This window comes from Mustela nigripes, chromosome 4 (assembly GCF_022355385.1).
Source record: "Mustela nigripes isolate SB6536 chromosome 4, MUSNIG.SB6536, whole genome shotgun sequence".
Classification (NCBI taxonomy): Eukaryota; Metazoa; Chordata; class Mammalia; order Carnivora; family Mustelidae; genus Mustela; species Mustela nigripes.
In genome coordinates this window covers 191,398,050-191,426,018 of record NC_081560.1, presented here as the reverse complement: position 1 = coordinate 191,426,018, position 27,969 = coordinate 191,398,050, and the positions used below count along the sequence as shown (strand labels likewise).

General features: G+C 59.0%; 1 protein-coding gene across 3 annotated transcripts in view; it reads left to right on the top strand.

The window, feature by feature from the left end:
* Positions 1–27,969, top strand: part of CFAP46 (cilia and flagella associated protein 46) — an 88,539-nt gene that overhangs the window by 18,048 nt on the left and 42,522 nt on the right. For all 3 annotated transcript variants that reach the window (XM_059398885.1, XM_059398886.1, XM_059398888.1), the window contains exons 10-26: positions 2,415–2,513; positions 3,579–3,769; positions 6,881–7,109; positions 7,226–7,346; positions 8,449–8,572; positions 8,781–8,911; positions 9,400–9,527; positions 10,394–10,527; positions 11,693–11,905; positions 13,099–13,264; positions 13,571–13,720; positions 14,236–14,343; positions 14,591–14,757; positions 21,666–21,797; positions 22,169–22,331; positions 26,473–26,557; positions 27,764–27,902. In XM_059398885.1, the coding sequence (XP_059254868.1) occupies positions 2,415–2,513; positions 3,579–3,769; positions 6,881–7,109; positions 7,226–7,346; positions 8,449–8,572; positions 8,781–8,911; positions 9,400–9,527; positions 10,394–10,527; positions 11,693–11,905; positions 13,099–13,264; positions 13,571–13,720; positions 14,236–14,343; positions 14,591–14,757; positions 21,666–21,797; positions 22,169–22,331; positions 26,473–26,557; positions 27,764–27,902 (2,480 nt within the window). The remainder of the gene's footprint in view (positions 1–2,414; positions 2,514–3,578; positions 3,770–6,880; positions 7,110–7,225; positions 7,347–8,448; positions 8,573–8,780; positions 8,912–9,399; positions 9,528–10,393; positions 10,528–11,692; positions 11,906–13,098; positions 13,265–13,570; positions 13,721–14,235; positions 14,344–14,590; positions 14,758–21,665; positions 21,798–22,168; positions 22,332–26,472; positions 26,558–27,763; positions 27,903–27,969) is intronic.

Sequence of the window (27,969 nt, the reverse complement as noted above, 5' to 3'; positions counted from 1 at the left end):
AAATATTTATTAAAATGTACCAAATCTGAAAGAGTGACTCAGACTACAGGAAACGTAGGGGAAGCTCTTCGTGTGGAGGCCAGTGGCGCGGGAGGGAAGTCCGGGTCTGCAGAAAGTAGAGAGGAGCCCGGAAAGGGCCACCACGGGAGCAGGAGGGAAAGACTCGACAAATACTTAAATCTCCTCAAAAGGCCATTGGCTGTTTAGAGGGAAGATACCAATGTGAATCCCCAGACTCTGTCTGGGTCGACGGCGGCGCTGGCGCCGTCCCAAGCAGAGGCCCGGCAGGAGAGCTCCGGAGATGGGCCGCGGGTCACAAAACGTGTGCGGAGACGCGACGGCACCAAGATCGGCCGTCGAGGACGGCCGCTGCCTGGCCCGCTGGGGGACCGCGGCGGCGCCCACGTCAGCCGCCGTGGCGCTGGCCTGAAGGATGCGATGTCCAGGGGGCGAGTCCAGCGTTACACCCGCGAACGTACGGCCAGTTGCCTTTTGACAGAGGCGTGACGGCGTTGGGTGGGTGAGGAAGTTGCCCCTTACACGATGGCGCTGGAGCAGCCCGCGTCCGAGCCGGAGCCGAACCGAACCAGCGAGCACACCGGCCCCCACTTCCCGCCGCACGCGGACGCGAGACTTCGCGTGCGACGAGCGTCGGGAGACGACTTGCAGAGCAACAACAGCGAGTCTCTGTGTGATTCATACAAGAAGTCGACACATTTTGTTACAATGAAGAACCTTCGTTCAGAAAATGAAGCACAGAGTAGGTCCTGAGGGAAGGTGTCCGCGAGTCGGCGAGTCCTGTCTGACCCAGGGCTGCGCCCGGCTGTGCAGGGAGCGCTCAGTGCTCGAGAAAACAACCAAAAAAAAGAAAGAAAAGAAAAAAGGAACCGGAGAGCTCTGGGTAGGCACTTTCCCCGGCGAAGACCGTGGACGGACCGAAGAACGGGCCCCGAGAAGCGCTGGTTTCCCCGGCCCTCCGCGCTCCTCTCGCGCTCCCACCGCACGGCGCACTCCTGCACCCCGGGTCTCCGGGACACCTGCTGCATGTCCTCCGGTTTTGACAATTCTCATGCTCTCCCTGGGGACAGCGCCAGATCCCACGCTGAGGGACTCAGTCCCGCAGAACTGCTCCCCCGCTTTGGTACCCCCAACTTCTGTCCTTCTGCTCTACAAATGAGGGGCTCCCACAACCCCCTCCTTGGGTTTGATCCGTTTTCCAGAGCAACTCACAGAACTCAGGGGAACCCGTTTACCCATTTATTACATAATAAAGGTGCAGAGGAGCGGCCAGAGAGAGATGTAGGGGACAGTTGGGGGGAGGGGTCCTGAGCAAGGGCAGAAGCTTCTGTCCTCGTGGAGCCGGGTGGGCCGCCCTCCCAGTATGTGGACGTGTTTGCCAACCTGGAGGCGCCCTGGACCCTGTACTATTGGGATTTTACGGGGGTTTCCTCACATAGGCACGATCCAATTAGCGATGCATTTCTGGAGGGCGGGGGTGGGGCTGAGAGCCCCCAGCTTGTCGTCAGGGCTTGGCCCTTGTGGGACCAGCCCCCAGTCTATGGAAGGAAAGATGCCCCCAGTGCTCTAACACTTAGAGCATCACAAGCGTTTCAGGAGCGCTGTGCTGGGAACCGAGGCGGAGACCCGTGTGCGCTCTGGACTGACTCACGGCGACACACGTCCTAGATGGCTGCACGCACAGACCGACCCCACTCGGCGTGGAGAGGATGTGGGGACGCCGCAGCTCTCGGGCCAGCGGGAATGCAGAATGGCACAGCGCCTTTGGAAGAGCTTAGCAGTTTCGTAGAAGCAAAGTGAGGCCCGCGAGACAAACCCTGGGTTCCTACTGCCCACGCCTCGGCCCTGCCAAGCAGGATGCTCTCATCCCAACCCCGCAGGGAGTAAGTGAAAGAAAACGTGTTTGCCAAGGGTTATAAGCATTTATCTGAAGTTGGTGTAATTATGTAAAAATTCAAGGTCCAGTGAAATTATCTTTTTTTCCCCACAATTAAAAAAGTATCAAGAATTTTTGCTTTCTCACTTAAAGCTTTGCATTTGGGGGCACCTGGGTGGCTCAGTCATCAAGTCTCTGCCTTCAGTTCAGATCGTGGTCTCAGGGTCCTGGGATCGACCCCCGCAGCGAAGCCTACTCCCCTCTCTTGTGTTCCGTCTCTTGCTGTGTCTCTGTCTGTCAGATAAATAAATAAAACCTTAAAAAAAAAAAAAAAAAGCTTTGCATTTTGGGGGAATATTTAAAGTTTTTGTTATATGTCTTTGTATTCTCTTGTTTTTGTTGTTGAATTTCTACCTAGTACATTAGTAGTATTTTAAAATGGTCTTTGAGGTTGATGAACGTGTGTGATTGCTTCCTTTAAAAATCTCCCGTATATGCAGAGACTGTGTGTGTCCTGCAGGATCCTGGGAAGCTGATTGAAATCGAGTGCCTGGAGTGTGAACTGGAAGCTTCGAGTCTCGAAAGTAAACTTAAAGTCTACGTCCGCACAGCCGTCGAGGTAAATCCCTGAACAGGAGACGGCATCACTCAGCAGTTTGTGCATTTCCTGGAAGCTGCCGGCCCCTCGGATCGTGGGGACACAAGGGCATCTGCTGTTTAACACAGTAGGTTTGGACCAGCAGCCCCGGCCAGGAAAGGAATCCAGAGATTGTTTTAGACTACTCGTTAATGAGAATTTGGCAGCTTAAAAGGAAAAGCAAACGGTTGGCACCGAGTAGTGATGGCTGAGGCGGGAGCTCCTAGGGTTTGCTCGGGGTGCCCCAGAGAACCTTCCAGCCAGAGAGCAGCAGCCGGCCGCGGGGCTCTGTCCCCCGCACCTGCAGCAGGCTCCGCGCCTTCACTGCTGCCTGGTGGATGTCCGTGTTCCTCTTGGACTTGCTCATGGGCTTCTCTAGCCCTGAGCCCACCTGGCACCTGGCAGGAGCCTAACCAGGGCAGCGTCGGGCATGGTTTCCTGAGCATCCCGGCCCCACGTCTGGCCACGGGCTGCAGCAGCATGGGTGGCCCGAGGGGCTGCAGCGGGCGCTGTGTCAAGCTCAGTCCCTCTGCTGCTGCCCACTGGCACCGGTCAGGGCGCATCGGCTGCCAGCTCGGGAGGCAGAGTGAGGGGAGGCCCTGAGGCTGCCAGTAGCCAGAGGCCATGGGACCAAGCTTCGGGTCAGCGGGCAGCCCCAGGGGGCTCTGAGGAAGCGTGGGCCGTAAGCCGGCTCCCCACATCCTCAGATGTGAGACCAGAGCCTGTCTGGTGGGAAGGGCGCACGTAGCACAGGACAGAGGAGGGGGTCTCTGGATCGTAGATGGAGCCGGCCACAGGCCACTGTGGTCACGGTACCAGCTCGAGAAGTACACACCCTTGGATGGAAGCAGCTCGTGCGAGAGAAGCACTGTGTGGGTGTGCGGGGCCCATTCCCGGCCTTTCAGGGAAGTGTCTTACAGACAAGCAGCCCCTTGTAGGGCTGGTGACACAGGCCCTGGCCCCCGCAGCCACCTGAGCCTCCAGCTCCCTGGGTGGGGCGCGGGGTTTGCCTCCGGTCCGCACAGGCGACCCATGTGTCTCATGCAGATGCAGCTGAGCATAGTACAGAGGCTCGACGTGGCCCTGCAGCAAGCCGTGCGCCTGGGCGAGCCTGGGCCCATCCACGTGGTGTGTGCTACGCAGTGGAACACGTGTCTCCCTCTGCTGCAGCACAACCTGCGGCGCCAGCTGCGGAAGCCACTGAGCAACGTCGCCGATGCCCTGGAGAAGGCGGACAGGTAGTCTGTGCCCCCAAGAGGTGGGTGCTCGTGTGGGGAGGCCTGGGGCGGATCCCTCAACACGGGGAGGAAGCTGAGGTCTGGCTCATGTCCCCCAAAAGTGGTGCCAGCAGGAAACTCTACCTACATCAGAAAGGGCTTGGCCGGTGGTGACGGGGTCACGAGTGTGCCCTGGGCAGGACAGGGTGGCCCTCCCCACTGGCTGACACAAAGTTAGGGCCAGCCCGCGTCCCGGCACCGAGGCTCTGACTGCCCGCGGCCACACGCCGACGGCAGGATTCAGGGCAGGTCCGACCTCCTCCGTAGACCAGTGCCGGTGCCCTGTTGACTCTGCTCCACGGGCTCTGATGGAAGAGCCTGCCACAGCCATGGTGTGGTGCCCGCTGGCCATGACACCAGGGGCATGATGTGGTGTGTGGGCACCAACGGGTCAGTGCCAAGGTGAGGGACTCCAAGTCTGCGGTCCACACTGGGTTGGACACATTTGTCACGTACTTGCTGAGCCGCTGCCCTGGGCCGGGCACGGCACTGGGCCTGGAGACGTGCTGCGGGGTGTACAGCCGAGCACCGGCACCCGCACCGGCACCCCCTGTTTCAGCAGGCGGCTGTGTTAAGTGCTGGGAAGGTAGTAAAGCAGGGAGAAGAGGCGCGGGGACGCTGTTCTGGGCTGCGAGGTGTCCGGCGGGCAGCGAGGCGTCCGGCGGGCTGCGAGGCGTCCGGCGGGCAGCGAGGCGTCCGGCGGGCTGCGAGGCGTCCGGCGGGCAGCGAGGCGTCCGGTGGGCTGCGTCCACCTGTCTTTCTTTCATCTGCTGGGACCATCTGTGGTGCCTGGAGCTCCAGCCGCTCTGCGTTTGGTGCCGCATTGAGCGTATCTTGACCTCATTTCTTTCTGCGCGTCCCTTCGGCTTCTGGCTGCTCCTTCCCCGCCTTCCTTGAGGTTAATTTTTAGAATCGGCTCCACTTGCCCCGCTGGCTCGTTTCTCCACCCTCCCTCCCAGGGCGCAGGGCTGCTCAAGGGCCGGCAATGCGGGTCCTCGGGCAGCCGGGTCCGTGCGGGCCGCTCGCGCACCCCTGCCCGCGTCCCGACCGTAGAGCTCTGCGGCGTCCTCCCCGCGTCCACACCCGCTGCCTGTGCGCGTCCTGCTCGTGGGTTTCACGTCTGGACGCAGCGCGATGTGGCTCCGGCATGAACAGATCTCCCTCCCTCGCGGAGCTGCCATCTGTCTCGCAGCCCGTGGATTTGTTTGTTTGTTTGCTTGGTTGGTTGGTGTTAAGAAAATTACAGAGGAAGCGGCAGTTTCTCACGTTTACCTACTGCGCTGATCCCACCGGCTCTTTCCTTCCCGCACATCCTGGGTCCCACGTGCTTTGTTTCAACCCGAAGACCTCCCTGCTGGCGACGGACCCTCCCTCACTCTCCGCTTGGAAGACTGTCGTCGCTGGCTGTTGGGTTCTGGGTTTCCAGGTATTTTCTTCTTTAAACACCTTGGCAAGGCTGTTGTAGTTCTTCTGACCATCCGGATTCCTGATAAAAATGCGCACTGTTTTCAGGGGGGTCGGGCCCTTCGCCGTACGTGCCTCTGCTCCTTTCTGTTTTCGGAGTTCTGACTGCGGTACCCTTGGAGCCTTCAACGCTCCTCGTTGGGTCTGCTGAGATGTGCAGACGCGGGCCCGGGCCTCTCACCAGGAACATCAGCTGTTACCATCTGTTCTCTCTGCCTCCTGGGACTCGAGCTTCGCACGTGCCCTGGACACGGCCCCCAAGTCCCAAGCCTCTGCTCATTTTAAAAGCCGACTTTAGTCTGTCCCTCCGAGGCATGATGTCTAGGCTGTGGCTGGCTCAGTTGCAGCCTGCTGTGGCGCCAGCAGGAGCTTTCCAATGTCGCATGTCCCTGTTTTGAGCTCTGGTGTCTCGGTTCCTGCGGGTTCTCCTCTCCGGAGAGTCCGTATCTGTTCCGTCCCTAATGTCATCTGCCTTCAGGTTTTTACAATACATTTATATTTGCATTTTAATATCTGCATTGAAGGATTTATCTGGCAAACCCAATGCCTGGCCCTGGCCGTATCCACACACAGGCTGCTGCACGTCCGGTCTCCGGCCCCACGGAGCCCCTCACCCCATCCCGCCTGTGGCTGCAGCTGCCCAGGCTGCGCTGCGATGGCACCTCCTTGGCCCCGTGCTCTGCCAGACTGTTCCTGACCGTCCCTCTGTGCAGCGCCCCGTGCTGTGTGTGTGCTGTCGGCCTCAGTCGGCGCCCCAGCTTGGTCAGCCCTGGCCGGGTCTCCCACTGCCCAAAGGAGCAGGATTCAGGGCAGGGCCTGCCCCAAACTGTGGCACATTCTGGGCAGGGTCTGCACAGCCTGGTTCCCTGAGGAAGAGCAGGGACCTCAGTGTGGCACCAACCAGGGACCCCTCATGGGCGTGGGTGAAGCCACAGGCATTCCTTGCCTCCGTGTCCCCAAGGTCACAGCCGTATCACGTGGCATTCACACCTCTGTCTGCACTGTCAGCTCACGGGTCCTGCAGTGCCTGTGTTCAGCCGAATCTGTTGGATTTGTTGATGCTGGTGTCCCTGGGCAGTGGCTGTGGTGTTGGTCTCTGCCTCTTATTGATGGAAAAGCTCTGAGGACACTTCCGTGACACGTGCAGACACCGGCAGAGGAAGCAGCCGGAGCAGCAGCCAGGCAGGGGGCAGGCCCCTTGGGGGGTGTCCCTGAGCTGCTGAGACCAGAGCAGGCCCCATCCCGGGGGGCAAATGGCAGTCTTCTGTTGCGGGCAGCGGGCAGCAGCGGGCAGCAGCGGGCACGCATGTGGGACGGTTCTGACGGCCAGAGGCGGTAGCCGTAGCAGCAGCGTCGCGAGCCTCCCGTGTCTGCTAAGCCCCTACCCAGCAGGTCCCACCGCACGGTTCCCCGTCCACTGACCTGCTCCTCAGCCCCGGAGCCCAGGTGCTACAGCTGCCCTGCAGGGGCCTCCCTGCCTGTCCCCGATCGAGGCCTCCAGGCAAAGCCGGCGGGAGCCGAAGCACGCTGGGAAGCCCAGGCTCCGGGGGGGTTCTTACGGCAGGTCCGCGTGCCCAGGCCTGCGTCACACCGTGCTGTCCTCCCCAGCCTCATGGTCCTGCTCCGCTGCCAAGTGCACATGGAGATGGCGCACATTGAGGAGGACGAGGACCGGCTGGAGCCGGCCATCCAGCACCTGCAGAAGGCCGTGCTCCTGGACAGCCTCGGCCTCTACCAGGACAAGCTCACCAGGGCCTTGAACCGGCTGCGCCTATGCACCATGCTCTACCAGTCCCCCGAGCGTGCCGAGGACAAGGCCATCATGGCCATTGAGCAGGTGCCGACCCGGGCTCCGTGAGGCTGCCCAGGGATAGGGCTGGCCGAGCAGCCCGGGACAGGGTCCGTTTAGGTGATGTAGTAGCCCGCGCGTCACACCGTGTCTTCCTGCTGCAGGCGAAGAAGGCTGTCCCCAAAGACAGCGTCAGGAAGAAGCGAGCTCTCCTGGTGAACGCGGGCCTGGCGCTGGCCCCTGACACCTTCCAAATTGTGCTCGACAGCGAGAATGAGGCCAAAGGTATGCGCTGCCTCGCCCCTGGAGCCCAGCGTGTTTCTGCTCAGGAGCCGCCCTGAGCCTCCTGCGTCCGCAGGCTGACCCCCAGCCCGGCACCTGGGGACCAGACTGCGCCCGCCCAAGGTCTGAACCCGCCCGTCCCGGCCTTGACATGCGTGCAGTCTGGGTCTCAGCTCGGCCACTGTCCCCCAGGACCTTGTTCACGGCAGGACTGACCATCGTGCGCTGGAGGCCGGGGCTCCTGATGAGGGGTCGGCAGGGCTAGGAGCTCCCCCCGGGGCTGGGCGGAGGGTGGCTTCAGCCCCTTCGGCTGACAGAGTCTTCCCCGTGTCTTCACACCATCTTTCCTCTGTGCCTGCTTCTCTGGCTCCAGAGTTCCTCCCTTTTAAGGACATCTGTCGTAACAGATTAGGGCCTGCCTCACGATCTCGTTTGAACTGGATTGCCCCCATAAAGACACAAGTAAGGTCACTAGGGTCCTGGGGTTAGGGCTTCATTGTACCTTTCTGGGGCACAGTTCTGCCCACATCACGGACGTGCCCAGCGCATCGCAGCCTGTGGACGGCAGGTTCGTGCCTGACTGGGGAGCCCACCCATGGCTCTGCCCTCGCCGGCCGGCATGCCCCAGCGCTGGGGAGCGGACTGCTCTGGGACGTGGCCTCTGTCGGCCTCAGGCTTCTCCGGGGCCTGGTGGTGCCACCTTGGGTTTCCACCTTGCCCTGGCCAGTGTGGGGCTGTGTTGGCGGTCCCGACCGCTCCGATGAACCAGCGTGCCGCCGGCCTCCCAGCCGAAGAGGGCCTCACGGCCCAGCCCGGTGAGGCCTTCAAGGGGCTCCTAGGGCCGGCTGCCGGCGGCTGGTGTGTCGGCTGCGAGGGGGCAGCACGTGCCACTGGGCACGGTCCACCACCCAGCGGACCGCGGGGTGAGGGGGTTGTTGGGCAGGGGCCGCCGTGTGGGAGAGGCCCCCAGACCGCGGAGCCCAAGCTGCCGGGCACGGTGGCTGTGCTCACGGCGCAGGGTCCCCGGGACAGAGACACGGCGCCTCCCAGTCCTGTGGCCCCGAACATTGCCATGTGAGCCTGGCATCTCCACGTCTACCCTCAGTGTCCATGGGGAAAGTCAGGGGCCGCTTCACCTACCTGTTTGCGAAGGCGCGGCACCACATGGTCAGCGTGGACAAAGCCGCCGGGCACCTGCGGCGTCTGGGGGCCGAGAACGACAAGGAGAGGTGGGTGACGTGGCGCGGGCCCCGGGCGCCGGCTGGGCCGGGCTGTCGGGACGCATCCGTGGGCCGGGACGCGTCCGTGGGCCGGGTGGTCCTGAGGGAAGCACGTGGGCTCCCGCCGCCCCACCGTGATCCACCGGGCGCCCCCACGCTGGGGGTTCCTAATGTCGCCCCCTGCTCACCTGTCCACCACCTCCCGTCTGGTGAGCAGAATCCAGATCTGGGCCGAGCTCGCCAAAGTGTCCCGGAAGCAAGGCGTGTGGGACGTGTGCCGGGCGGCGAGCCGCTTCTGCCTCCTGTACGACAACGTGAAGGTGAAGAGGCTGGCGCGGCTGAAGAAAGGTACCCGGGCCCGGTGCCTCGGAGCCACGGGCAGTGGCTGCGGGGCTGTCCGCACGCAGACAGGGGCTGTCTGGCTCCCGCAAGAGGCTGGGTCCAGGTCGTGCGCCCATGCTGGACCCCAGCTCACGGGGACCCGTCGGCCGAGCGTGGGCCGGGGGGCTTCTTGGGACTGTGGGGGCGGCTCCCTGCAGCAGCTCTGGTCGAGGGGACACTTGGGACCCAGGGACGTACCAGGGGTCCCACATGGTCAGGGACATGGGTGCCGCAGGCTTGGGGGGCGAGGCTTCTCGAGAGGCTAGACTGTGTGAGCCAGACCAGGAACGCGTTGTCGGGGGGGGGGGGGTGGGGGGGGGCTTTCCCACCCCCTCCCCGGGGCCCGCCCACAGGGGGTTTCCTCCGGCCCCTTCCCGGCTGGGAATCCCTGTGTGTTGTTTGCTAGTGAAGACGCGCATGTGCGACCAGAGCTCCAGCGTCGCGCTCTCCCTCAGGGAAGAAGAAGAGGGGAGGAGACAGCCCGGCCCAGGACGCCTGGGGCCCGTCCGAGGTCACCCTGCAGAGGCAGACGAGCCCCAGCCTGCTGCGCACGTTTGCGGAAGTGGGCTTCATCAGCGCGGAGGTGCGCCCCTGCCCCGTGGCTCGGGGTGCGCACTCAACCCCCCCACCCTGACCGGCTCCTGAAGCGCCATGCAGAGGAGGGATGCCTCCCCGGGTTCACAGATGGGTCACGATCTTGTGTCAATCCACGTCCTTCCGTGGAAGCCCTTTTTGCGTCTGCAGCCGTTTCGCAGGCACGGGGGCGACGGCTGGGCTCTCGGGGCATCCCCTCAACGGGCGCTCTGAGTGAGCTGTGCGTTCCCTTTGCTCGCACTGGAGCGGGGCTGGCCCCTCTGGGGTTCACCGGCGCGTTCCGCAGTGAGCACACGCAGACCCCTGGGTCGGCGCCAGGCCGGGGCCGCGGTCTCCATCGCACCTGCCCCTCCTCCCAGGGCGGCGTCCCCAGTGACGTCTCGTCACATCATTGTTCTCGGGACCACCTTGGCCTGTGTGTCTTGGGGTCAGTGGGGGACGTGGCTAGAGCCCTCACTGGAGATCGTGTCTGGGCCGTGAGCCGGGGACACGGTGACACCTGGGGCAGAGCCCGGTGCAGGGAACTGGCAGCCGGTCCAGGACTGTCCCGCCCCAGCCCCGTGTGCGGCCCCTCCGCCTGTGCCGGTGCCCTTGGCAGCCGCCGGTGTCTGTGCTCACTCGTGCGGTGACGGGGTCCGAGGGATGGCGGGGCCGGGACGATGGCCCGAGAACGGGGTCTCCTCTTCCTGAGCCGCCGTATGCATGGGGGACGTGGGGCAGATGGCGGGTGGGGAGGACCCTCTGGAAGACCACAGGTTCGTCACAGGGCCTGCCCCCCTCAGGCCTGACTGTGCACCCCACCCCGCGCCCGGTGCCCGCGCCTGTGACCGCTCGTGCTGCACGCTTCCTTCGCAGGCCACGGTGCACTTGCTGCGCTCCGAGGGTGTGGAGCTGAACAACCGTCCCCGCCCCCCGGAGGACCTGAGCCAGCACTCCGCCGGCTACACGGTCGAGTCCCCGGAGGACAATGCACAGTGGATCACGTACCAGTAGGTGGCCCGACGGGGCCCAGGCGACCCCCGCAGATTTGGGCACGGCTTGGCCACGGAGCACGGGCTGGGTGGCCGGGGACAACAGGGCCCAGACTTGGGGTGTCTGTCCCCAGACCAGGGCCGTGGCTTGTTTCGCGTGTGACACACGTGGCTCCTCCCAGTTAGTGTGTTACCAGAGACGGGGAGGAACTCACGGGAGGAGCCGTGGTCAGCTCTGCCCACGGCGTCTGGGCTCAGTCATGGTGCGCGTGGACAGGAAGGAGCACTTTGTGTACAACAGCCCGGAAGACGTGCCACGTGAGCCACCGCCACGGAAGCACTCATAGCTCGCAGTGCTGGTCTCGCGGTGGTGGGTTTTAATCATGTTTAGTCTAAAGCTGAGTATTCCTGCAAGAGAACGTGGTACCGAGTGGGCATCCACGCATCTCGGAGCCGCGGCCATTCTCCCTCACTGAGGGGGCCGGTGAGCCTCTCCCCTGCGGGTTCCACGCAGTGAACGGCTCCTGTGGGGGGCGGCCCCCGCGTTCAGCGCTCGGAACGTTTGTCTTGGTGTTTGTTACGTGGACGGCGTCTTTGCCTCAGTCCTCGGGGGGTCCCACGGAGCAGAGCCCAGGGCCCCATCCCCGGGTGCCAGCTGCCACGCGGCAAGGGCCTGCCTGTGCTGGACGAGGCTCCGTAAGCCACGGCCCAGCCACGCCCGACCCACGAATGCTTCTGTACAGCCTACGTGCTGAGTGCTTTTGACATATTAGAAGTCTGTGAAGTTAACTAGAGAAAAATGGGCAACAGAGACTCCCACGGCTCACAAAGCCTGGGATACTTGCCATTGGGCCCCTTACCCTAAGGCGCTGGGACCACAGGTCCTAGAGAACGGGCTGTCCCGCAGAGGGCGAGGGGCAGCTGGTGGCCCGGACGGAGGTTTGAGGCAGAGTAGGGGTGTGATTTGGGAACTCGGCGCCGAGGGAGGACGTCCAGCTGGGGGACGGGATATGCTGGGCAGGGCTGTGCCCCGGGAGGGAACACGGCGGGCTCCAGCAGGCAGCCCCGGCAGGGGCACCTTTGTGACCCCAGATGCTGCGGAGAGCTGGGCCGTCAGCAGGTGTCGTGTTTGCGTCTGTGACGCCCGTCTGAGCAAAGGCTCGGCGGGGTGTGCTGTCCACAGGACCTGGATTGAGGGTCTGTCGCAGAGCGCCATGAACAGCTGGCTGCGGTCTGCCGAGATCGGACGAGAGCTCCAGGAGGGCTGGATCGTGCAGAACGCGGTGGTCTACGTCCTGAACCACAACTACCACCTCATTGTGGCCGGGCGGCAGAGGGAGCTCGTGGACACCTTGGACCACCTCCTGAGCATTGTCAAGGCCACGGGCCACAGCAGGTAGGTGTGGCCCGTGGATGCTTCGTGTACTCCTGACCTCCAGGGCTGTCTCCCTCCTGATGCCCCGAGACTTCGATTCAGGCCTGGCAACTGTGGGGTCACACATGAGTCTGTTGTGGGGCGGGTGCCCCGAGACCCGTCCTTCCAGTGAGCGGCGGGGCTGCGGTTGGCTGGTGTGTGGCGGTGATGGGGACGCGGGGAAACCCGAGGGCTGCTCCAGCCTCCACAGGCTCTGACTCCAAGCTGCACATCCCGAGTAGAGGCTCAGCCCTGCCCCCACAGAACCCCGTGCAGAATCCCACCCGCCTCACTGTTTTCCAAACTGAAGGGTTTTAAGGAACATTTGCTGAGACCCGAGTCCCCTTGGAGAACAGACGGAAAGAGCAACCCCATCTGGGAGTCTCGTGCTGGTTTTGGAGCGGGTCGGAGAGGGGTAGGATGTGTGCCCGTGAGTTCTTGTCCCGCTGGACGTGAACGAGGAGCTAAAACGAGGCATCGGAAAGCGTCAGGTCTGGTCAGAGTTTTCCGACAGGGATGATGCTTCCGAACGCTCTTTTCTTGTTGCTGGTTTGGCTTTTGGTCGAAGCAATAAGACGTCAGAGTTTCGCATCGGAGGCTGAGGTAGAGACGGTGCCATGGGTCGGGATGCGGCAGCGTGTGTGGATTTTTGTACGTGACAAAAAAAATATTTGTTACTTGTCTCAGGGTCTCAGTGGACCCTGAAACCCAGGGCTGCTCAGCGGGCCCTGGGACGCCCCTCCGACTCGAGCGCCCACTGGGACCCCGTGGACACCCGCCTCTCCCCTCTGGGCCGCGCTCCCGCAGATCGCTGTTGTGGACGGGGAGCAGACTTTGAGTCCCTGATTCCTGGCACGGGGAGGCCATTTCAACAATTCTAACTTCAGCCACTACTGGGCTGGATGGACAGATGTCCCGGCCCTGAGGAGCCCACCCACCTGACATGGGGGGCCCCTCTCAGTGCGAAGACCTGCGGTGGGGGACTGAAGTGTCCTCGTGTGGCCCTCGTCATAGCCAGTGTCCCCTGGAAGGTCTGAGAACTGCCCCATGGCCTAGGGCTGGAACCATGAGCGCCTGTCGTCGGGTCCCGTGAGAGGGAGACCGGGACTCCGGAGGCCCCGCGTCTGCCTCTGTGCGAGCGGCCGCACCCTCACCACCGGCACGTTGCTTTCCAGATACCCCACCGTGCTGGCCATGCTCTGTAACACGCTGGCCCGAGGCTTGATCATTAAGTGGATTCCAGCCCACGTGCCAGAAAAATCGAAGAGACCCGTACGCTCCAACCTGTTTCACGCCCCACTGGACTCGGTGGCCAGCTCTGAAGTCAGGACCGCCGTGGAGGTAGAAGCACCCCGCGCGAGGCCGGGGGACCCGCACCCCGTTAGCGGAGGGGACGGGTGGCGGAGCAGCTAGGAGCTGGACACGGGGCGCGGGCAAGGGGGAACACGCAGAGCCCTGGAAGTTCTGGGGACGCTCCGGGCCCCCGGGGGGAGGGGCTGGGGCCGCCGGCGTCGGGACTGGCATCTGCTTTAGCCACCGGTGTGGCCTGACTGGGAGCCGCGTCCACTTGTCTTTAGATCATTTGGGTCTTGGCTCGGGCTTCCCTGTCACGTTCAGGCCACGTGAGTAAGGACCCGTCCACTTTAGGTCTGCGAGTTTGCTCTGAACCCGACGGACGGGCCTGTGCCCAAGGAGGTGCTGCCCATCAGTGCCCAGCAGCAGCTCATCGCCACCTGGGTGAAGGGCAAGCAGCTGCTGCAGCAGCAGGTCGGGCCACGGCTGGGCGTGGACGAGCAGGTGCCGCGGCCGCGGGGTGCGGGCCGGGGTCCGGGGCGCCCGGGGCTTGAAGAGGCTGGTCCACATGTGCCCGGCCCTGCAGGGTAGGAGCCTCCTGCTGAAATCTCCCCCACAGGACAGTGGCGCGCGTGGGGGAGGGCTCCCTCGTCCTGTAGAGGAGCCCCGCCCTCTGGGAAGGTCTGTCCCCAGAGAGGTCACTGCCGTGGGCCGCAGCATCTTCTCCTTAGTTCTGTGGCCTTACCTGGAGGTGCACCCAGGCCAGAGGGAGCCCCCTGAGCTGTGAACCTGAGACTGTGGGAGTGGGGCGGGGGCCGGCAGGCTTTGCTCCCACAGACGCGGACCCTGGGCTGGTGGGCAGTTGGAGCCACACCCGGGCCACGGCCGAGCCCTTCTGCCTGCTGGCGGCTGAACACGGATCTTGGAGAGACCCTTCGGGGGCTCTGGTCATTGCCGCTGTGCTGCCGTGGCCCGGCGTGGCCCGGCACCCCTGCGCTGAAGATGCTTCCTTCCCCCAGAGTCCCAACGAGGACATCGACTCGGTGACGCAGGTCCTCGTCGCTCTGGAGATGTACTCCTGCAACGGGCTGGGCCTCATGGACTTCGCCGTGCCCCCCTTGGCCCAGGTAGGAAGACCCTGACCCGAGGCCGTTCACTGGAACCTGCGGCTCCAACATGGAGCCAGGGTCAGGGGGCCTCGCCTGAGGGGGCAGACTGGCGTCCTGGGGCGTGACCACGTCTTGCCACAGCACTCAACACCCGGGTGTGGGGTCCCCGGTTCGGGCCCATGTGGGAGCTCCCCCAAGTGCCTCCTCCGGGCTCGGCGCCGGGCACGTCGCCGCGCTCACGGATGCGCCTTCCCCTGCCCTGCAGCTGGTAAGGACAGCGTCCGAGTGCGGCTGGTCGGACCCGCTGGTGGAGCTGCAGACCCTGATGCGGCTCACGTGCTTCGCCCACGCGGCGCGCGACCACGAGCTCACCATGCTCTGCTCGCAGAAGGCCACCCAGATGGGCATCAGACACCTGCGAGCCTGCGACCCGTGAGTGCCCTCCTGACCCCACTCACTGTCCCAGTGACGCTCATTTCCCGGCGGCTGGGGGGGCAGGGGACGTCCCGTGGAGCCTCCGTGTCACACGTCTGTGCGGGGCCAACGAGCAAGGCCGGCGGGGTCCCCGAGTGAGACACCACCCCTCGCCAGCCTCATCTGCTGCTCCCGTGGACCCGGAGCTCTGACTTGGCCCCTGAGCAGGCCACGGGCTGACCGCGGTCCCTGCCTGGCGCCGGCCGCAGCTCCCCCGGCCGCAGGCACGCGGAGGCCTTCCTCCCCCTGAGTGCGAGGCTGCCTCACGCCGGCTGCCGCGGTGGACGTTTCTGAGGCAAGGACGGGTTTCCTTGAGGTTCTTTTCAGGCTCTTTCCTGGAAATGATGAAATCACTGACCCAAGCGTATGAAGACATTCGTGGCGGCCAAGCAGCCGGTCTGGCATCCCGAGGCCAGGCCCCAGCCGCGCCAGATAGCTCTGTGTCCCCAGGCTTGGACTGCGTCGCCGTCACAGGCTGCCCGCTGCCACAGGCCGTTTTTTTTTTTTGGGGGGGGGGGGTCTGTCCCACACGCCAAATCCCGGGGACGGGGACGCGTCTACCCAAGGTCAGCCACTCCACGGCCCTCCTCAGACACGCCTGATGCACGTTTGGGGCCACAGGTGAAAGCCACCCGAGAGGTCTCCACGCCGTCGGTCAGCCCGTGGCCAGGGCCTCAGCGCAGGCGGCCGGCACGGTTCGCCTGAGGACCCTGTGGCACTGCCTCACTCCCTCCCTGGGGCAGCTCTCTGCTAGGCACCACGGCTCCCACGTTGATGGGAGAAACGGAGGCAGGTCGAGGGCGATTCACGGGCCCTGCCGGCAGGTGCAGAGCTGGGATGGGGCCCCAGCGTCTGGCTCTACAAGCCCACGCTCCTAGAGACCACTGGACGCCACCTCTTGGACGTGAGCACGGCACCCTCTCTGTCAGCAGGGGCGCGCTGGAAAGTTCCAGAAGTCAGCCGCGTCCCCAAGACGGGTGCCGCACTGGGTGACTGACGGGACTTCCAGGAATGCAGGGTGGCTGGGGGTAGGAGAGGCCCCCCTCCCATGAGGCGACTCCAAGGGCCTGGGCCCAAGGAACAAAGTCTGATTCTGGAAAGTCCTGGGAAAACCATCTGAATTGGACTAGGAGCCTCGTACCTGGTTAGTTCACAGTTTCCACCAGAATCAGACGTCGTGGGGGCAGCTCTCGTTCTGAGAACCCGCTGCCCCCGCAAGCAGAAGACAGGCGCACGCACTCCGTTCTACCCGCTCCCTGGGGGTGGCCCAGCGTGGTGACAAGGTTGGGACAGCCTGGGCCCCCAGGACCCGCCCTCCTCAGATGGGGCGGCAGAGGCCTGGCATGGGGAAGGGGCGGGTCGAGGCAGGAGACCCAACGTGAAGAGGAGCTCTGACCACACGGGGACACAGGAAGCTCCTGGGGCGGCCAGGGCGGGGACGGGTTAGAGACATGGGGACCGAGGGGCGTTCTCAGGCCCTGCGGCTTGAGGGCTGCAAGGAGACTCCGCCCACCCTGGCTCCTGGGCGGCCTCCACGGGGAACGCGGCTGCCTGCGGGACGCGGGGCCCTGGAGCGCCCACCCGGCAGCAGGTGGGCCGAAGCCCTGTCCCGAGAGCCCCCAGCAGCGTCCTGGCCACAGGCGTGAACAGGGAGTTACTGGGACGCAGGACCGCACGATGGTCCGAGGAGAACAGGAGACAAACCTCGCGGTGCACCGGGAAGATGCAGCGCTCGGAGGTAAGGCACAGCACTGCCGTGGGACAGGAGCCGCACCGGACCGAGCTCTGCGGGCACAAACTCGGGGCGGAAGAAGTGGGAGGAAATGTCATGGGAAATACACGAGACGGGACAGACGCACAGAAAGTGTGACAGACGCCGGACGACATGTGGGGAGTTTGACTTTGGGAGCCGGAGCAGGGGCAGAGTGCCCTTGAGAAAGGAGCCTGGGTGGGGCAGAGGAGAGCCCCTCGCGTGTGGCCCCGTGGACGCCGAGTCACCACCGCCAGTGCCCAGCAAGGCCGCAGGCTTCTGAGAACCCATCACTGGAAGGTGGAGGAAAAATGGAGCTTTCTAGATGGAAATAATTTTAAACCTAGAATTCTAACTCATCCAAACTTTCAGTCACGTCTGGGTATGGAAGCCATTTTTAGACGGGCAGAGACCTAGATTATACATGTGCCACACCTGTTTTTAGAAAGTTCCTTGAAGGAGATGCTCCAGAAAAACAAGGGAATAAACCAAAAAAAGAGAAAAATGTGGGATGTTGGCAATAGTAGATTCAACCCAGAAAAGTTGTCAAGCTGTGCTGGCCCTGAGAGAGCCACCTGTGTGAAGGGCAGCGGGACGGAGGCGGCCCGCGAGTCAGGGCCGTGAGGAGGGGCCCCGACGTGTTGTGTCACGGGAAAATAATACAACGGGGGAAAAGCCAGTTGGAAACTCCAGAAGAGACAAGAGTCAAACACAGCCCGACCCTCGGGGGAAAACAGTTGCGTTATCATGGTGTTCACTGATATTTTAGTTTTAGGACTAACATTTTGACACAGGAAATCTCTTTGTGGTTATCGGGTCTGACAATACAAAACTAGAAGTCCTGACGACACGCTTCAGCAGGCAGGGGAGTGTCTAGAAGGGAGGAGAAGGGCTGTGGTAATGTCCTTGCTGGAGAAGGTCAGGGGTCGCCGGCTCAGGGTCACAAGCCCTGAAGGTACAAAGATGATGAGTAGGGAATTAAAGTCATGCTATAATCAACAATACTCCTAAGTTGGGAACAGGGCAAGGGGGGAGGTCTGAGTGACTTGAGCTTCCACGGATGGCTCTCAGAGCTCCACAGGTAACGCGTGGCGTCCGTCCGCTGGGCGGCCCGTGCGAGGCGAGGGTCCGGAGACCTGCACCTGCCTGCGGGCAGCCAGGGCTAAGTATGTCGCAGTCATTCCCCCCGGGGAGCAGCCCTGGGAGCCAGATAGGAGGCCCTTCTTCCCAGCCATGTGCAGGTGCCACCTGGATAGAAATCCAGAAGTTGTTTTGAAAAGAGACTGCAGAGACGTTGTAGGAGTTGGTATGGGCGAGCTCCTGCCGTGGGGCTAAAACGTCCTTTGCTGCCGGCTGAAGGCTGGTCAGGAGGAGCCGCCAGGTAATGAAGGACGTGGGCCCTGGCTTTGTCATTCTGCATCGGTGATTCTTAAATTGAGTTTCCTCTTAAAAGGGCAAGTCTTTTACTAAGATAAAAATTCGTTTCCAGAAATTCATTTGTAGAACGTCGCTGCCCTCTAGCGGTGGCTGGTGTCACGGCACCCCGTGGACTTGCCTACGCAGCCGCTGGGTTGGACCGCGGTTCTGACCGCTTGTCCAAGCACACGGGGTGCTCGCCGTGTCCGGGCGTGGTACTGGGCGCTAGGCGGCTGGAGAGAGCCGGGAGCGCCGTGGTTCTGCAACAGGTGCCACACTTGTAGTGATCTTGCTGGTCACTCAGAGCACTGGACCCTGAGGCTGGGCAGGATCCGTGGTCACACTCGGCCACACGGCGTGCACTGCAGATGGCTCATCTGTTTTACTTACACATATTTCAAATTTTTGTGCTAATTTTTGCATTTTGCTAGTTACTTGAAGAAACTCTTATGTAGGATTGGTCACAGAGTAATTTTATAACAGAACTTACATTAAAGAGTAAATGTAATTTTTAGCTCTTAATGAAAAATTTCAGTTGCTAATCAACTCATATTTTCACCTCCAAGTGTTCAATTACTAGAATAACTTTCACATTCACACTATCAATGTAAACGAATATACACTAATGAGAAATTTCATGTGGATCCCTAAAATAGACAGAAAATAGATTAAAATGAAGTAGCCTAAGAATATTTGGGGCATTTCTACTTTGTTCAGCATTTTTACTCAACATAATCATCAATGTTGGGTCTTTATATAAATTTGAAAGTCCCTTTTCTACCAGTTCTGGCCATGGTATAGTAGCGGATGTTATAGTCTTACTCTGTGAAAAAAAAACAAGACAAAACTGTAAGGCTTAACAAAATACACGAAGCAATGATTTTGGGCATTGGACAACAGATGGTCCAAAGCAGAAATTTTTGCAGGAGGGAACATCAAAAGTGGGCTGGCTCCACATTCAGACTCACTCTCTGCCAGGTGGGGCTGCAGCGCTGGCCTAACCAGCACCGAAGGGTGGAGCCCAGACAGAAGCCGTACTGGAGTGGAACAGGGATCTGCGCAGGGGGCTGCCCAGGCAGCAGGCATTTGCAGGGTGTGGTGTGAGAGAGGAGGTTCCTGGACAGAGCATGCGTGCTCACAGGCACTGACATGTGGGCTCTAAGATCAAGAGAAATGGTGGAATTGGCCAACAGGGGTCAGGGGGGCTTCACTGATCTTGCCAGGCATTCATCGAGATCACACCTTAAGAATAGGGCTATAAGGGCTACTGTAGACTTGCCCTAAAGAGCCTCCCTCAGATCTTGAGAAGAGAAGCGGAACTGGAACCACCACTACATTACCTCCTGTCAGAAGAAAACCCGCCTTCCTTTCAAGGAAGGCAACACCACCCACACGCTCATCAGTGCTCTCAACAGTACAGCCCTTCAGTGTCCAACATAAGATAAAAAATTACTAGACCCATGGGAAAATGAGAAAATGTCCTTCCATACCAGGAGAAAACACAGTCAATAGAATAGAAACAGATGCCTGTGTGGCTCAGTGGGGTTAAGCATCGGTTTTCAGAGCCGGGGACTGAGCCCCACATTGGGCTACCTGCTCAGTGGGAAGTCTGCGCCTCTGCGTCTCTCTCGGCCCCTCTCCCCTGTTCTTGCCCACACTTTCTCTGAAATAAAAATAGATCTTTACAAAATGGACTAGAAGCAGTCAGCAGACCCAGATATGACACAAATTTTGGAATTAGCAGACAACACATTTAAAATCTAAATTAAAACAACTATTATAAATATAAGAATATATTTTTAGTGGAAAAACTAGTGTACAAGGGGGGAATTTCAACAAAGAAATGAAAAATGTTATGAACTAAGTGGAAACTCTAGGACTGACAAATATAGTCTCTGCAAACATTACTGGGAAAGCTTAGTGTCCGAGGAGGAAGTGGTAGTAACTCTGATGGCAGGTCTACACAGCGGTGAAGCCGAGGCACAGGGAGAAAAACCAGAAAAGCAAAATGAACATCACGTCAGCAGCATGCAGGGCAGAATCAAGTGGTCCAACACACACCTAGTGGGAGTCTTGGGACAGAGGCAAGAAAGGGAGGCAGAACTTACATTTTCTCAAATTCAGTTAAAAATATCAACCCAGAGATCCAAGACTTGCAATGACCCCAGGCAGGATCAACACACAGAAAACCACACCGTGTTCACTGTAGTCAGACTGCTGCAGACCAAAGTGACGAGAAGTCATTAGAAAGGAGTCAGAAGGCAAACAGATGCACTACGTACAGGAAAGCAAGGTCAAAACTGCAGACTTCTCTGCAGAAAGAATGCAGACTGCCCAACGCTTTAAGTGCTTTAAAAAAAAAAAAAGTCAATCTAGAATTCCATGTCCAAGAATAGCCTTCAGGAAATGAACTCAAAATCAAGATGTTTTAAGATAAACTAAAGGTAAAATAATCCATTCCTAGAAGAGATGCCAGAAGAAATTCTTCAGGCTAAAGGAAGACGAGAGAGGCGGAAAGTTGGCCCAAGAAGCCCCGGAGGGCACCCGCAGTGGTGAATGTGTGGGCGCAGGCCTCACCTTCAGTTCGCCGGTTCTTTAAAGGACACTTGCCTGTTTAAAACAAAGTACATTGAATCGTGGGATCATTAATAAATGTGGAAGTGAAACACATGACCACGATGGCACAAACAACAGGAATGAGGCACACAGACGTTCACTGTTCAGAGCTCGGATCCCACCCGGGACATGATATGACGTTAATTCAAGGTAGACACTTTGGCCTGGTTAAGGATGTATGTTGTGATCTCTAGAGCAATTCCCTAAAAATAATTTAAAAGTATAACTAAAATCCAATAGAGGAGATAAAATGGAATGCTAGAAAATATTCAGTTAACCCAAAAAAGTGGAGGAAAGGAACAGCATATGGGATGGAAGGACAGCAAAGCAAAGCGGAAGATTCCACCCCGACCACATCCATGTATGCACTAAACGTAAGCGGGCCAGCACTCTAGTGAAATGCACAGGGATTATCCCGGCGGATCCAATAAGTAAGACCCAACTAGAAGTTGTTTTCAGAGACACATCCAAAACAGACTCAGCTGGCCCACGGAGGGAGTCTCCCCGGGAGCCAGTGTATTTCTCTTAGAATAGATCCAGTGCCCCCTAAGTGGAGTTTCAGGGATTTGCTCCCCTCCAGCACTGGACAGGGGGTGACCTCTTAGTGTACGTGGTGTTGTGTGTGCCCAACCCACAGTGTGGCTAAGATAGGAAACCTGGAGGAAGAAGGAATCCCACAGCATTCTTGACGTTGCTTTGAGTTGAAACCGTATAGGACTGGGCTCTCAGCACACAGACGACGGCCCCTGGGACCAGACACACTGGGGCACACGGGACAGGGCCCATGACTCTGGGTGGCGCTTGGCCATCCTACAAGGGCAGGTTCCAGCAGACAGGCTCACTCACTGCTGGCCTTCATGTTCCCGGTTTCAAGAGCTAGAAACCAGAGACATGAGTGAGTCGTTTCAACACCAACTCATGATTCTGTGCCATGGTTCCGTGGGTTGACCGGATTCAGCTAGTTAGCTGTGGCTCAGGGGCTTTCATGAGGTTCCTGTGGATGCCCTCAGGGCTCGTTCGCCTTCCTGCGGGCACCTGTCTCCCTGAAGGCCGTCCTGCATTTGAGGCCCTTCTCTGTCTCCAGGGTCGAGACTGAACTGGTGGCGGAGATGCTGAGCACCACAGCCTGCATCCGGGGCAGGAGCATCATGGAGAACCTGAAGGGGAGAAAGCAGCTGCGCCTGGCGGCCGCCAAGGCCTTCATAGAGAGTGCCAAGTACGCCGTGCCGTGCTCTGGGCCGGTGGTGTCGGGTGCGCGCTGCGCGAGGGCCGTGAGCGGCGACTGTAGTGCCACGAACTGATGGGCACAATGCTCGGGGACGGCCGCGGAGGCCGGCTCTCCCTTGGTGGCCCCATGGCCAGGGTTATCTCACACTTCGTGGTGACACCTACCCCCCCACCCACCCACTTGGGCATGAGCAGGTCACCCCAGGCCACGTGGCCATCGGAGGGAGGGAGCGCCCGTACGGAGGGCTATTTCACGGCACCCAACCACGCCCCCTCCCCTGTAAATCCAGGAGCCTCACGTGTTGCTGCTGCACTGTCCATCCCTGTTTACACCTGGCCAGGTCAGGAATTCCCTTTCAGGTTTGGGGGCATTGCAAGGAGCAGCGCCCTGGTGATGGTGGCCGCGAGGCACTACTGGAACACCTGGCTTCCGTTCCTGTCCTCCGCAGCCAGCAGGAGGACAACTGAGAACGTCCTACAGCGGATCATCAGCGTCATCAACAAGACAGAAGCGAAAAAGCAGGTGTGCTGTGTGGGGCCACGGCGGGGCAGGCCTCTCCCAGAAAGGCTGGGCAAGATCCCCAGGAAAGGCAGACCCCACGGAGCTCTTGAAACCGGGAACATGAAGGCCAGCAGAGTGGGAGGCCCGGAGGACAAGGGCATTTCCGAAATCCCAGCCCCTCCCTCCTCCCCTAGAGAACACGGACCGTACCCAGAAAGCTCCAGCAGGAGGGAGGGAGGCGCGGAGGAGGTGGGAACAGAGCAGGAGCCTCAGACAGCTGAGGAAAAGCACAGAAGAGCCGGCGGCCTGGCCTGGCTCGACCCAATGCCCACCCCATCACCAGCGTGGGCGGCCTTGGTAACGGCCTTGTCCCTGTGTGGCCCCTCTGTCCACCAGCCCCTCGGGCTGGCAGAGCTGGGCCCAGTCCCAGCTTGAGAGGGTGTGTGCAGGTCAGTGAGGACTGTCCCACTCGCCTGCTGACCACGTGTGTCCTCTGCCCCTCCTGGAGACTCCCAGCCCTAGGACTCGGCTCCCCACAGGGCTTCCAGCACCTTTCCCGTCTGCCAGGAAAGCCACACTCCTACGGTTTTCAGTGGGATCCTTCCGAAACGAAGGCCTGCAGGTCCAAGTCGTTGGCAGACAGAGGTCCGTGCCCAGACCAGGCAGGAGCCCATGGACAGAGCTTCTTGAGCCCGCAGTCCCCGGCCCAGTGATGCCTCCGAGGCCGGCGGACAGGCTGGCTCTGGGAGGTTTGGCGGGGACCAAAGTCAGAACCGAAGTCAGATGTTTAACTGACTGAGGGGTATAGGGGCCCCTATACCTCATTGTGGTTTTGATTTGCGTTTCTCTTGCACTAAGGATAGAGCATCTTTCATGTGCTTATCTTCGCTATCTGCATGTTTTCTTTGGGAAACATCTTTTCAAGTTCCTTACCCTTTTTTGAATTGGTTTGGTTTTTGTTGAATTGTAAAGAGTTCTCTGCACATTCTGGATATTAATCCCTCGTCACACAGAAGATTCGCAGATTTTTTTCTCCATTTGTTTGACTGCCTTTTCACTCCCTTGGTGGTATCTTTGGATGCACAGAGGTTCTTAGTTTTGATGAAATTCAATTTTTTTTTCTTTTTGCCTATGTTTTGGTGTCACATCCACGGAGCCATTGTCAAATCTAATGTCATGGAGAATTTCTCCAGTATTTTCTTCTAAGAGTTTTATAGCTTCTCCTCTTGTGTTCAGGGTTTTTTCCCCCACTTGAGTTGTTTCGGTATATGCTGTAAAGCAGGGGGACAGCTTTGTTCCATCGTGTGTGAAAGTCCCGTGTCCCAGCACCAGCTGTTGAAAAGGTGGTTTTTTTTCCGTTGAATGATTGAATGATCTTGGCATCCTTGTCAAAACTCATTTCACCAGGGGCGCCTGGGTGGCTCAGTAGGTTAAGCCTCTGCCTTCCGCTCAGGTCATGATCTCAGGGTCCTGGGATCGAGTCCCGCATCGGGCTCTCTGCTCAGCAGGGAGCCTGCTTCCTCCTCTCTCTCTGCCTGCCTCTCTGCCTGCTGTGGTCCTCGTTCTTAAAAAAAAAAAAAAAAAAACTCATTTCAGCATTTACGGAAGAGTTTACTTCTGGGGTCTTTCTTCTGTTCCACTGGTGTGTGTGTCTGTCGTAATGCCAGGGCCACACTGATTTGACGACTGTAGCTTTGTGACAAATTTCGGAGTCAGGAGCTAGGAGCCTTGCAAGTTTATTACTCCTTTTTGAGATTGTTGTGGCTACTTGGGGCCTCGCTGCAATTCCACATGAATTTGAGGATTGGCTTTTCCATTTCTTCTAAAAACGGTGTTGGAGCTTTGAGGCGGGTGTGTTGACTCTTTGGATCACTTTGGGTAATACGTACGGTTGAACATGTGAAAGCCTTTCTATCCATGAACATGGATGTTTTTCCATTCATATAGGTCTTCCTTAATTTCTTTCAGGGATGTTTTCATCGTTTTTGGCAAATACGTCTTTTACCTCTTTGGAAGTATTTAATTCCTTTAGGTGCTAGCATAAATGATTTTGCTTTCTGTCTTAGCTCTGGCTGCTCTAACAACATGGTGCATGACTGGGTGGCCTACCCAACAGAAGTCTGTGTCATGTTCTTCTGGAGTCTGGAGTTCTGAGACCAGGGAACCAGCGTGGCCCGGTTCTGGTGAAGGCCCTCTTCTGTCTTGCATCCGTCTGCCTTTTTGCTGTGTCCTCCTCTGGGGGCAATGTAGGGACAGAGCAAGATGTCTTCTGTCTCATCTTATGGTCTTATGAAGGACCCTGCCCCTCCTGACCTCATCTAACCCTAATTACCCCCCAAATAGCAGCGCACTGGAGACGGAGACTTCTACACGTGAATGCGGTAGTGGTGGGGGACACAAGTAAGTGCACAGCACGTTCCTAGTTTCCTTTGTGGATTGTTAGTTGCTGATATATAGAGAAACCACGGACTGTTATATTGTGTCCTACAGGCTTTCTAAATTGATTTATTAGCTCTAATGATTTTCTTGGGAACTTTTGGGGATTCTTCTATATGTAGGATCATATCATCTGTGAAAGGAGAGAGTTTCACCTTTTATTCTTTTTCTTGTCTTGTTACTCTGGCTGGAATTTCCAGTAGAATTTTGAACAGCAGCAGGGAAAGCATCTTCATCTTGTTCCTGGTCTCAGGGGGGAGCTTCAGTTGCTCACCACTGAGCACAGTGTCAGCTGTGGGGTTTTGATAAATATCCTTCATGTGTTGAGAAATGCTCCCATTTTTCCCAGTTTTCTGAGATTTTATGAAAAGCTGTTGGATTTTGTCCAATGCCTTGTTCCATCAGCTGAGGTGATCGTGGCGTGGGGAACGTGGTGATCCTTTTCCTCCTGCGTTCTACTAACGCGATGAGTTGCATGGATGATGTTACATGGAAGACTCTCGTCCTCCCGGGGTGAACCCCACGTGGTCATGATTTGATTTGCTAAATTTTGTTGAGGATGTTTCCGTCATCTAAATTCCTAATGGGTATTGGTCTATGATCTTTCTTGCTGTGTATTTGTCTCGAATGCTCTCAGTATCAGAATCAGTTTGGAAGTATTTCTTCCACTTTGGTGTTTGAAAAGTTGAGGAGGGTTATTGTCAATTGTGTAGACATTTGGTAGAACCCAACCACAAGCCATCGGGTCCAGGACTTTTCTTTATTGGGTTGTTTCTGATTATTGGTTCAGTTGTTACTTGTGTACGTTTGTTGAGATTTTCCATTTCTTATTGAGTCAGTGTAGGCAACGTGCATGTTTCAAGGTATGTGCCCATTTCTTCCCGTCTTAATAGTTGCTTGGTGCGTGCTAGCCCACAGGGATCTCCTAGAACGCTTCGTATCTCTCCAGGTTCGGTGTTCAAATTCCCGCGCTCGCTCCTGATTTTGGTCATTTGTGTCTTCTTTTTCTCCTTGCTAGTCTTGCTAAAGGTTTGTCAATTTACTCGATCTTTTCGTTGACTTTCTCTGTTATTTTTCCAACCTCTATTTTGTCGATTACTTTATTCTACCTGCCTTTATTACTACCTGCCTTCTGCTGGCTTTGGGTCTAGTTTGTTCTTTTTCTAGTTCCTTCAGGTGGAAAGTCAGGTTGTTCACTTGACATCTTTCTTCTGTTTCCATGTCGGCGTTTGCAGCTGTAAACTTGCCTCCGAGCGCTGCGTTTGCATCTCCTCCAAGTCATTTGTGTTCGTTTAGAGTGCGCACAAGCAGCGGAGGGACAGAGAGAATCCTAAGACTCCCTGCTGAGCATGGAGCCTGCTGGGGCTCGATCCCAGGACCCAGAGATCAGGACAGTCAGACTCTTAACTGACTGAGCCACCCAGGCATCTTTCGTAACAAGCTTTTTCTAATGTGTTTTTGATCCCTTCGATTTCAGCCTCTAAAATGGGTTTGGACACTTAATGCCATTGAGGAAGCTGCTGTCTGAGTTGGGGGTGGTCTCTGCGTAGGGCTCTCCCGGGCACTGGGAGCTTCTTCTCCTGGGTGAATGGGACTTTGCTTTTTATGTCTTAGTGTTTCAGAAACTTAGTTGCAATTTCTGTAATTAGATACTGAGCCAAATAAACCTCAAAACGGTGAAGGAGTCACAACTTCCTGGATATACATGTCCTTGTTTCGACTGCAGGGAAAGGGGAAAGTGCTGCTGCTTCACCAGTGGCCCACGGCGGACTCCCACAGTGGAGGGATGACAGAAGGTCACTTTCTCCCAGGTTTGTAGACACAAGACAGACACAGCCACAGGCACAGGAGAGGCAAGTGCTCTGCGCCATAATTCCGGCAGCCTTGCATGAAGCCTGCTCAATCCGGACGGAGACCACAGGGAGTGTCGGCTCGTCACTTGGGGTGTGATGGGCAACAACCTCATGGAGCCCCCCATGGTGTGCACAAGGACACCAACTAGGGGCCCTGTCCCGGACGCCTTGGGGTCAGGGGGTACCCGGCAGGCCCGTCACAGTCTTGCACTTCCGCACAACAAGGCGGAGATGTCGTCTTGCAAAACCAAACCAAAACACAAACTGAACTAGGAGGTAAAACCATATTTAAGAATTCGTGTCTAATTCTGCGGAGAAAAATCATCATCCTTGTATCCGGCAGTATTTGCTGGGGAGTGTAAATGCTGGGGACCGTCTCCGGTCCCAAGGACTTCAGGTCTGTCGGAGAGAGAAACTTGATTTAAAATAATGAACGAAAAGTAGGACCACGTGTCACTGACTTTGGGGCACTGAGCCACGACAGTTCCCACAGGCTCCCCGCAGAGCGCACCCGGGCTCCTGGCGCCGATGGAACAGAGGCGGGCACAGGGCAGGACCCCCAGCCCGTCAGGCCTGAAACTACAGGCAGGAGCAGCCCTTGCGGCCCAGTCCCAGAGGCTGACCGGCGTCTGGGTCCCGCTGCTGGGTGTGGGCGACAGGGACCCTGCATACTGAGAGCCCCGCGCTGGCCGTGCAGAGGCCTCGGGGGCACACAGGTCCCACGCAGTGGGTGCCGGTGCCAGCAGTGTCCCCGGCCATGGCCTTCGTCTGCTCTGGGGTCCACCCTGCAAACAGAGACCCCGAGGGTTCTGCACCCACGGCGGGGCCTCTGCTCAGGTGGGACCCCGGGGGCGCGTAAGCTCGGGCACGCCCTGGGGTGTGCGGTGGCAAGTCCACAGGACAGTTTTGTCTCTGTCCCTCCGCAGGCCGTTTCCACACCCAAGGGTGCGGCTCCGGCCGCCCGATCTGTAGAGCCGCAGAGGAGGGACCCCCACAGGACCTGGGGGCGGGTGGGGGGCGCAGAGTCCGAGCTCAGCAGGGGCTGGCGGCGCGCGGGAGGCACCTGCCGGAGGAGGAAGCTCCGTGGGGCTCCGTGAGTCCGACTGGGCTTGGTGGTGGGCCCCGGGCAGTCCACCCGCCCCCGCACAGCCGCCTCTCCCGCAGGTGCCGAGGACGACCTGACGCTGCGCGCCGCGCTCTACGGGCTGCTGTTCCACTGCCACGCGGACCGCGGGGACTGGGAGGGCGGCCTCAAGGTGCTGGACGAGGCCGTGCAGGTGCTGCCACGGACGGCCCACCGCCTGTGAGCGCTCTGCAGGGCCCTCCCCACCCCTGCCCTGCCCTGCCCTCCTTCCCCCTCCCCGCCCCTC